Here is an 11,144-nt window from a genome sequence, read left to right on the forward strand (position 1 = left end):
CATATATTTTTTATTCACTACTTTAAGACAAAAATTTGTGTGAGACGATCTCACAGGTCGTATTTTGTGAGACGGATCTCTTATTTGGGTCATCCAAGAAAAAATATTACTTTTTATGCTAAGAGTATTATTTTTTATTGTGAATATCGGTAGGGTTGACCCGTCTCACATATAAAAATTCGTGAGACCGTCTCACAAGAGACATACTCCTAGTTTATAAATGTACATTAAGTTTTAACAGATTCCAGACCATTAATAATTCATTTCAGAAAAAGAGCTAGACAGGAGCAAAAGCCAAGCATAAAAACCATATATGCTGAAGTCCAATTTGGGATGAGTACCTTTAGTTGTCTCCAATCTCAGCCTAGAAGACACACGCAAAGAAGCTACACAAATTAGTCTTACATTAATTATAAAAAATATTATGATTACAGAAACAATTATAAGCAACACTTACTAGTTTCGAAAGCGACTCCTAAAACGGGCTTTGCTCAGCTCTACTGTCACGTATACAAAGTCCTCCATAGTGTTCAACAAATTGAAGTATGCAAATCTTGCAGAATTGCTGAGTAGTATTGTCCCGAAGATCCCCCAAAATCCAATGAGAAAACCAAATGCCAGGAAGAGATAAAATCCTTTAGTAATCAACTTGTCATCTTCATGTTCCCAATTGTTCATTGCATTCTTGTCCTTATAGAAGTTTGGATCTCGATGATTGATTTCATCTTCTCCGGGCAAGATTTATTGAGTATAAGACGTGCACAAAGCCCAGAATTTCCCGCATAGGCAGATTTATCGAAACGTGTATATTGAGGCAGGATTTTACCTGACAAGTTGTTGTAGGACAAGTCCAAGACGCCTAGAGAACTTAATTCAAAAATTCCGATCGGAATGCTCCCAGAGAGGTGGTTTCTTGAAAGATCGAGGGAATTCAAGCCTTTCAAGTTACCAATGTTTTGAGGAATTTGTCCATATAAATGGTTTCTTGAAAGATTTAACGTTACTAGGCCATCAAGTTTTGTGATTTCTGAAGGAATATCACCATCTAAAAGATTGTTGGACAGATCAATAAGTTTCATAAGTTGCAAACCTTTTACATATTTGACTTTTTTTCCTTTCCACATAATGTATGCACCATCGCGTAAGCTATTATACGGTACATACACAAAATTATTTCTTGTAAAAAAAGAAATGCTGTATCCATACGATGTAGAAGCAGCAGCTGCTTCTCTAGTCATTGCACTAAGATTATACAAGCATTTTGGTATTGGTCCTGAAATCATGTTTGAAGACAGGTCTAAGACTTGGATGTTTTGTAGACTACAAATGCTCGAAGGTATTGTCCCATAAAAATCATTCAAATTTAGGCTTAGAACAATCAACCCTGATAACGTATCTCCTATCCAGGTTGGTATATTTCCAGTTAGCTTATTGTCTCCAAATTCAATTGATTCCAACCTCTTGCAGTTCCTCACAGAAGTAGGGAATCCACCTGATAAACTATTGTTCCTCAAATTCAATGAAACCAGCCATTCTAACGAGCCAAATGAGTTTGGGATTTCCCCAATGAAATTATTGTTGGCCAAATTGAGAAATCTCAACAAGGTAGAGTTGGCGACACAATTCGGAAGATGCCCGAAAAATAGGTTATCCGAGAGGTCAATAAGTTCCCACTTCTCGTTATGGCACAAAAAAGTCACTTGACCTCTAATTTTGTTTCTTGATAGTTCCAACACTATTGTGCCTACAGATCTTGCATCGCTTGTAAGCTTGAAAAAAGATTCAGGAAGGATGCCATGTATATTGTTATTTGATGCATTCAGATATATTGGTCTAGAAGTTAATTTACCAAACCAATGGGGAACGGTGTCTGCAATTTGAGAACTAGAGATATCAAGAAATTCTAATTTTCTTTGGAATTGAAGCCATTGCGGAAAACGCTGTCCTATTTTACACCCGGAGAGATTTATGACTTTTAGTTGAAACGGAGGAACCCAATGTGGGCTACAATTTACTGTTAACAGTGAGTTAGAGGACAAGTCAAGTATCTGCAGACGAGATAGATTGAACAAATGTGACTCTGTAACTATGCCTTCTAAGTTATTTGAAGCTAGAACCAAAGATTCCATCATTGACATGCATCCAATGCTTTCTCTGAGATATACATTGAACGTATTGTTGTTGAGATACAATCTCTCAAGGAACGGAGAAGTTGTAAGATCTGGTATTGCACCAGTGAAATTATTAGATGACAAATCTAGATGAATCAGATATGGAATATTTAGAAAACCATTTGCAATGGAGCCATCGAGTTTATTCCTACCAAGACCTAGATGGTTCAAGAATGAAAACCTTGAAAAATTAGGTAACAAACCACTTATCCTATTACCACTTAAATCTAGATACTGCAATTTCTCAGACAAGTTCATCGTTAATTCCGAAAGTTGAGCAGTTAAATGGTTCCTTTGCAAATTAAAGTATATCAAACTACACATATTTCCCAAGGATTTAGGAATCCCGCACTCATAGTTATTATAAGAGAGGTCAAGATGTGCAAGAAAGATCTGGTCATCAAAAGTATAAGCAGAAATGGGATCTGTTATATTGTTACCTGAGATATCAATGAAAGTCAGGCTTTTGCTAAAGTTTAAGAACCATTGAAACATGGAAGATGAGATATCATTCCCTGACAGGTCGAGGATAGCAAGAGGAGCAGAAGAATTGATCAAGGGGAGCGAAGAAGGGTGGATTTCTTGAAGTACACAGTATCCAAAGTGTAATTCTTCGATGGTAGTTAACTTGCCAATTGCTTCCAACCAATTGGATGCATTGCGGAGTACAACATAACTAAGGTCAAGATATTTCAATGAATCTAGACGAGAGACCCAATCAAGATTGTCACTGTAGAGAGCATAATTCTGACTAAAATCAAGATATATCAACTTGGAAAGGTTTCCAACACTTGGCGGTATTGATTTACTAAAATGAGCATTGGAAAGATTGAGATAAAGTAATTCCTCAAATGAACCAATGAACTCTGGGATATTTGAAGAACCAAAACAATTGTGACTGAGGTCTAGGTAAGTCAAGTGCTTCAATTCAAGCAATGAAGAGCTAATCTTACCTTCCAGAGGAGCAATACTCACAGGAACAAAACTGGGTAAATCATAATGAAACTCTGACGGACCCCTCAAATTCAATTGTATGACGTGATTAGTTCGGTTATGGCAACGAACACCTCTCCATTTGCAGCACTCTCTTTGACTATTTTCAGCTCCCCAAGACGAGAGTCGGCCATGTTCATCGACTAGCTCGTCTTTGAACTTAAGAAGAGCTTGTCTCTCCCTCTCAAGACACCTGATGTTACTCGAATTCTGCTGCCCAAGAACACCTACTATGCTCGCTATAAGAATACTTGAGAAAACATGAAGATTGAAGATTTTCTTGTTGTGGCCATCATGTTTTCCATAGTTGGTATGGCTTAAGAGCAAACTGGTCCTGCAATCCCTGCTAATTGTGAAGGCTCCCAAATAGTTTACTTTTCAACCACAAATGGTCACGCCAAATAATTTTTTTTTCATTTAAAATAAATATTCCCACTCTTAAAAATTAATATTTAAAATGTGTATGTTGAATATTTGAATATTGAATATTTGAGTTGTAAATATTGAAAATTAGTGTGTGATGATGTAGGTAATGATTTTATTTTTTGGATTATTTGTAAAGATTTTCTATAAATAGATCTCTCATTTGTGAAGAAAATCACAATTGAGTAGAGAGGAAAATATTATAAAGTGTGTTGTTTGGTAAATTTTGAGAGTTTGAGATTTTTACTTTTTAACATAAATTTTTACTTTTTCACAACACGTTATCAGCACGAAGCTCTAAAAGTCCTCCATACTTTTCCAAGCTCCAAACAGAAGAAAAATGTAACAAAAGTAATAATATTTATTTTACTGTTTATTTATTTATTGTGTATATACTTAATATATAATATAATGTTATAATAAAATAAATTTTTCAAAAAATTGTTATAAATCCTGGAGGATGTTAAGACGACATCCCACACTCCCGGCAAGGGATACGACAAGTATAAAAGCCTATAAGGTTTTTAAACAAAATATCTTATGACACCTCATTATAATAATGTGATATGATATACATAATTATTTAAAACATTACTAATATTATATACACCATATTATTACCATAAAATTATACAAATACATACATTTATTTTCTTGTACGCCAACGGTCATAAACGGTAACAAAACGGCTAGTTTTTGCCCTATAAATATTATCTCACAAACATATTCAATCACTCCAACTTTCTCTTCTTCTCTAAAATTATTCTTCATCAAATTTTTGAAGAAAAAAGAAGATGACTTTCACAAAGTTATTTTTAATTATTTTGGTTATAATACTCACGAATCTTGTACTTATCGGAGAATATCCTCCTCGTGTGTTTTCTTTATTTTTACGAATGCTTGTATTTGTTGTTTATCCATTACTTTGTATTGTAATATTCATTAACTAATAAAATGCATCGTAATTTTTTTTAGTACCACCATGTCAAACTTGGCAAAGCTCGAATTCATTGCTCTTGATATTACGGGGAAAAATTATATGCCATGGACTCTCGATGTAGAAATGCATCTTGAGTCATTAGGTCTAAATGAGACCATAAAAGAAAATGACATATGCACATCACAAAAAAAGGCAAGAGCCATGATATTTTTGCGTCGACATCTCGACGACGGATTAAAATGTGAATATCTGATTGAAAAAGATCTCATGGTTTTGTGGAAGGGATTAAAAGAAAGATTCGAACATGTAAGGGAAGTTATATTTCCGACCGCCGGAGATGAATGGAATACGTTGAGATTCCAAGATTTTAAGAAAGTCAGTGATTACAATTCAGCGATATATCGAATAATCTCGCAGCTAAAATTTTGTGGACATGAGGTTACAGAATCGGAAATGCTTGAAAAAACATTTTCCACTTTTCACGCATCAAATATAACTCTACAACAACAATATAGAGTGCGTGGATTTGCGAGATATTCTGAACTCATCGCATGTCTTCTCGTGGCGGAAAAGAATAATGAGCTGTTAATGAGAAATCATCAGGCACGACCCACTGGTTCAACTGCATTTCCTGAAGTAAATGTCGTAAGCAAAAAATGAATGTAAACCTGAAAACCAAAATCATAGTTATGGACAAGATTTTGGTCGAAGACAAAATCGAGGTCGTGGACGTGGACGNCGAAAAGAAGGATCTTGGAAAAACCAAGTATTGTCTGGGTTTACAAATTGAACAAAAAGAATGTGGAATATTTGTTCACCAGACAAATTATACAGAAAAGATCCTTAAACGTTTTAATATGGACAAATCAAATCCTTTAAGTACTCCAATGGTTGTTAGATCATTAAACATAGAAAAGGATCCATTCCGTCCATGTGAAGATGATGAAGATATTCTTGGTCCAGAAGTACCATATCTAAGTGCTATCGGTGCCCTTATGTATCTTACAAATTGTACAAGGCCTGATATATCTTTTGCCGTAAATTTATTGGCAAGATTTAGCACATATCCAACAAAGAGACACTGGAACGGAATTAAACATATATTCCGTTATCTACGAGGAACGACAGACTTGGGACTTTTGTATTCAAAAGATGCTAATCCAAGTATAATTGGTTATGCCGATGCTGGATACTTATCTGATCCACACAAGGCACGTTCCCAAACTGGATATGTATTTACTCGTGGAGGCACTGCAATTTCTTGGCGTTCACAGAAACAAACGCTCGTAACAACTTCATCAAATCATGCCGAGATTATTGCACTACATGAAGCAAGCCGTGAATGTGTGTGGTTAAAATCAATGACCCAACATATCCAAATCTCATGCGGATTATCATTCGACGAGAAGCCTGTGATACTATATGAAGATAATGGTGCATGTGTTGCTCAAATGAAAGAAGGATACATAAAAAGCGACAGAACTAAACATATTCCTCCTAAGTTCTTCGCATTCACAAAAGAGCTTGAGAAGAATAGATGTATTGATGTTCGTCACATTCAATCAAGTGAAAACTCATCAGATCTCTTCACAAAGGCACTTCCTACGACAATATTCAGAAAGCACATATATAATATTGGGATGCGCAATCTACGAAATTTGTGAAGAATTGTTCGTATCAACATGAGGGGAGTTTACGTGACTGCACTCTTTTTCCCTTACTATGGTTTTTTATTCCAATGGGTTTTTCCTAGTAAGGTTTTAATGAGGCAGTACAAAAACACGTAATGAAGACATCATCGTATCATGATCATCATCACAATGGGGAGTGTTAAAAATTAATATTTAAAATGTGTATGTTGAATATTTGAATGTTGAAAATAAGAGTTGTAAATATTGAAAATTAGTGTGTGATGATGTAGGTAATGATGATTTTATTTTTTGGATTATTTGTAAAGATTTTCTATAAATAGATCTCTCATTTGTGAAGAAAATCACAATTGAGTAGAGAGAAAAATATTATAAAGTGTGTTGTTTGGTAAATTTTGAGAGTTTGAGATTTTTACTTTTTACCATAAATTTTTACTTTTTCACAACGCCCACAAAATTTTAAATAATTATCATAATTTTTTATCTTATCTAAATAAAATATAAAATTATTAAAAAAAATATTATTTTAATCTTAAAATTTAAGTAATCATATTTTGTACCAAGTCTTATTATGAAAACGAGTCTTCTGTATTACTATTTTTGGTCTGCATGGACCAAAAATAATAACAGAGAAGACTTGTTTTATATCCAGTCAACACGTATTTCATGGAGAATTTCCACTTTTCTCGTTGTAGGTTTGTATTCCAGCACCATATTTTTCTTCAGCATCATATGCATTACTTTTTCGCCTTTTTGTTACATTATTCCTGAAAATTGCATCATAGATTTTGCATTAGAAAATTTTACTTTTATTCTTGATATCAACGCAGAAAGGAGAAAAATAAAAGAAAAAATTGGGATGCAAAGGTTAATTGTATATTGATACTAACTAGAAATAAAGGGTTCGGTTCCAGTAGGTGAGACTAGCCCGAATGCAGACCTTAATTTACTTTAGACCTGAAATCATAAAGGAGACCGTTAGAAAGGGTACGGGAAGGTGTCTCGGCGTAGCCCTTTCGACGATCAAGTTAGTTACTGAGAATAAAAATGAGAAAACAGCTAGGGACGCTGCTAAGGATCAATACTGAATGAATAATTAGACCCCCAAACTTGGTATTTGTAAGAGTATACATGAGATCCATCGTGGACCACTTACCTAAGTTAGGAATGGACCAGAGATCCAAAGTCTGGTTTGGGCCACTCATGGAGTATCATATATGTTGTAGAATTGGATAATGCCAGCAGTTTCTTTCTTTGTTTTTTTTCATATTTGAGACGGCACATCCATTTGTTGTTCGTAGCAGATGAATATTGTTTTATCACGTGACACATTTCTCCAATTTACATTGTTGAGGTTTAAGTCTGAAGAAGTATGAAACGGAAGATATGATTTGTCAGTTAGATTTGATCTTCTATTTTAAAAAAATTGTTCAATAGACTGGATTTTATTTTGTATTACCTGAAACAAAATTAAAATCAAGATAAAAAGATGACAAGTATGTGTGTTCAGGGTATGTTTACCAACAAAAGCAGAGAAAATGAATATAAACTTGAAAGTTGATTGTAGGAAAATATTGCAATTCAATTCCATCATCTTGGCAGATGATAATTGACATAATTTTTCTCTTTTTTTGTTCCTCAATTGTAAAACTAATGAATTCATGTCTTTTTTTTCTTTTATGTAGAAATTGTTAAAAAAATGTTGATAAAAATGACTAAAATTGATTATTATACATAGAAACATAACCATATTTGATTCAGTAAAATATACACGACTAAAAACTTCAAACTTCACTACATACACGACTAAAATTTAGTGTTTTACCTTTATTAAATATCTTCTATATTTTTTAAAAAAATTGATATTTACACTCAATTTTATGTTATTTACACTTTACTCTATATGTCAAATTTATTCATCTCATAATAGAGTGTAAATAACTCTCTTTTTTTTTTTTTTTGATTACAACTCACGCAGTGATGGGGGATCGAACCCGAGAAAACCGGCTATTCCGGCAGGGGATAAGATCACTGGGCTACAAGTCCGGTCTCAAATAACTCTCATTTTATAATAGGAAAAACTAAATATTTTTGATACATTGACCCTTTAAATAATGATATTATGGGCTTAGCCCAAAGCGTATTATAACAAGTCCAAGCTTAAAGCCCAACTACAAAACACAATCTATATACTAGGGTTTCATTATAGTCATCACACTAAGAATTCAGCTGCTCCTGTCGATTTGCTCAGTAGTCATGGTGAGGCTGTTAATCTTTCGAAATTTATTTTACGTTACTTTAATTGTTTAATTTTCCATCTCTTTTGATTTATTTGTTATTTTGATTAAATTCCTTATTCAGATTATCCCAGAGAAGAACAGGAGAGAGATCTCAAAGTATCTTTTTCAAGGTCGGATTATTGTTGTGCTGTTCTGGGTTCTTGTATGTGTATAGAGATTCATGAATGCAATTATTAATTTCTTTGTTCGTACAGTTTGTGATGCTTTTTTGGTATGTTTACAGAGGGTGTGTGCTATGCGAAGAAGGATTTTAATCTGGCGAAGCATCCAGAAATCGATGTTCCCAATCTCCAGGTGATTAAGCTTATGCAGAGCTTCAAGTCGAAGGAATATGTGCGCGAGACTTTCGCATGGATGCATTACTATTGGTATCTTACAAATGATGGAATCGAGTTCTTGCGCACATACCTCAACCTGCCATCAGAGATTGTGCCTGCTACGCTGAAGAAGTCTGCCAAGCCACTCGGCCGTCCGACGGGTGGTCCCCCAGGAGATCGACCTCGGTAAGGATATACAAATTTGATCATTGTATTTGTTTGTTAACAGGTTAGTGGATCTATATGTTTTGCTTAGTTAGGTAATTCCGACCATGTTAGGGTTGATGATAGAATATCAGTTTGACTAGTTAATTGTAAATTATTTTTATAGAACCGGGGGAAGAGAGGTGGTCGCACCTCAAAAAAAAAAGTTCAACTTTTACATGTGTTTTTCATAAAATTTAAGTTTTCGCCACCTTAATATATTGAATCAGCCACTCTAGTTCAATCTCCACCCTGAATCCTTTGTGAAATCCTGTTTAGAATCCAGGTACTTGCCTTACTCTATGACATCCAATTGGTAATTGTTTTCATGCATCCGATAGTTTGTCGGCTGTAGATTCTGCATGTCTATGTTACTGGGATATGTGTTTTTTTTTATCGCGAGGATTGGCCAAGTTCTATGATACTGGAAATAGAATTTTTCTGTATATTTGTGTCTGCTTTTCAATGAGATCTAGTTTTTACATCAATGATAAAAACATTTATCTGATGTGTTTTTGGCTTTTATTGTAACTTTGATATGATTTGGGCTGTCAAAAATTGTTGAGCTCTTTTTGTCTCAAGGATGTTAAAGGAGTTACGAATCATTTTGTTTTTACTTTTGTGGAGGTATGCAGTGTGTCAAGTTATGATCAGCACATCTTTCGTTATTCATCCTAATATATATAGTGATTATATGCTGTTGTCTTTAATGACACTGTTTGTCTTTAATGGCATAGTGGACCTCCAAGATTTGAGGGTGACAGACCTAGGTATGGTGATAGAGATGGCTACCGTGGCGGTCCAAGAGGGCCACCAGGTGAATTTGGTGGTGATAAGGGTGGTGCACCAGCTGATTACCAACCTGCCTTCAGGGTAATTTCAATTTTTCTGTTGCTAAATTTCTTTCTCAATCAGGATCAAGTTTCATTTGTATTTTCCCTTACCGTTGTTTTGATAAGACTGTGTGATCTGTGTTGTACTATCTGTTTGAGAGCATGATGTACTCTTTAGAGATTCATGAATGCATGACCATGCCTTTTGAGTTTAGCACGTCTGTTTGTGAGTTTATAAAATGACGTGTCTAAAAAATATTCTTGTATTATCATCATTTTGATACAGCCCTTGTGCAACATAGTAAAAAAATATGTTTTTTTTTTACTCTGAATGAATCGACACACAAGAAACAGATTTTAATTTTATTTTCCTAGGCCTTGAGAATTAAGCAACATTCTACAATGAGAAATAGCATTGATCATGTTTAGTTAAAAACAAAGCTTGATGTGGTGAAACCATTTGAGTGTTGGTCAAGCCTTTGTTGACTGTGTGCTATGTTGTAAATGAAAAACTTTGATTTTTCAATGTTTGTGAGCTGTTCAGGGTTGTAGATTTATGTGAAAATCTATTTTTCCAGCAATTTTTTCTAGTTCAACCAATTTAGATTTCTTTAGAACGCATCAAATATTCTCCCTTTGGCAAGGGGCTCTGAAGTTTCCATAATTTACCTATTAGAAAATTTTCTGGTTGATTTTCCCTTAAAACTTTCTTCCTTTGTATATAGCATCTCTATTTGGTGAGATGAAAGTAATTGTTGTTAATAATCTTTTCTGACAAGTGGACTGCTTGGGTTCCCTTACTTCTTCAATGTACAAGTTTTAGTTGTTCATCTTTGTTCTTGGATCCTTCAGCATGTCTTGTCTGAATACACAAAATAAGAAAAGCGACGTAAGTTTCTGAATTTCCATAGTTTAAAAATTGACTTTCTATCACAATGCAGGGTGCCGGTGGTCGTCCTGGTTTTGGCCGAGGTTCTGGTGGCTTTGGCGGGGCGCCTCCCAGTTAACTTGTCTGTCTAGGTTTTCCATTGTTTCATAGTTTTTGCTCGTTGGAAATTCGGATGTCACTATCCATTAGGACTTGATCGAATTTTTTTCATTAAGAAAACCTTAATGTACTGCGGTGTTGTCTACAATTTTCTTTACTTTGGATCAATATCAAGTTGTGTTTTTTCGAAGATTGCGTATTTTTCCTATTACCTGATGTCAATCAATATTCAATACATGTTGATTTACTTCAAATCTTGTAAATAAATTGAAGTCTATTAATTGTCATTGTTATATTCCAAAATTGAACTACTCTAGATAATATAT

At 34.3% G+C, this 11,144-nt stretch overlaps 2 protein-coding genes across 3 annotated transcripts in view; one reads left to right on the forward strand and one right to left on the reverse strand.

Annotated features, from left to right (window-relative positions):
- Positions 1–284: 284 nt before the first annotated feature.
- On the reverse strand, positions 285–7,381 carry LOC140986549 (receptor-like protein EIX2). Its single transcript, XM_073454844.1, has 3 exons — positions 7,333–7,381; positions 454–3,523; positions 285–364 (listed from the first exon to the last, which is right to left on the reverse strand). The coding sequence occupies exons 1-2, from the start codon at positions 7,379–7,381 to the stop codon at positions 675–677; spliced, it is 2,898 nt and encodes a 965-aa protein (XP_073310945.1). The 3' UTR covers positions 285–364; positions 454–674.
- A 954-nt stretch (positions 7,382–8,335) lies between these two features.
- LOC140987027 (small ribosomal subunit protein eS10z-like) overlaps positions 8,336–11,144 on the forward strand; it is a 4,228-nt gene continuing 1,419 nt past the window's right edge. The window contains exons 1-5 of one of the 2 annotated variants that reach the window (XM_073455454.1): positions 8,336–8,435; positions 8,538–8,586; positions 8,700–8,979; positions 9,735–9,870; positions 10,772–11,008. In XM_073455454.1, the coding sequence (XP_073311555.1) occupies positions 8,433–8,435; positions 8,538–8,586; positions 8,700–8,979; positions 9,735–9,870; positions 10,772–10,837 (534 nt within the window). In that variant the 5' untranslated portion in view covers positions 8,336–8,432 and the 3' untranslated portion in view covers positions 10,838–11,008. Of the gene's footprint in view, positions 8,436–8,537; positions 8,587–8,699; positions 8,980–9,734; positions 9,871–10,771; positions 11,009–11,144 lie in introns of those variants that run through there. The other variant, XM_073455455.1, reaches the window with a different exon arrangement.

Source organism: Primulina huaijiensis, chromosome 10 (assembly GCF_012295235.1).
Source record: "Primulina huaijiensis isolate GDHJ02 chromosome 10, ASM1229523v2, whole genome shotgun sequence".
Lineage (NCBI taxonomy): Eukaryota > Viridiplantae > Streptophyta > Magnoliopsida > Lamiales > Gesneriaceae > Primulina > Primulina huaijiensis.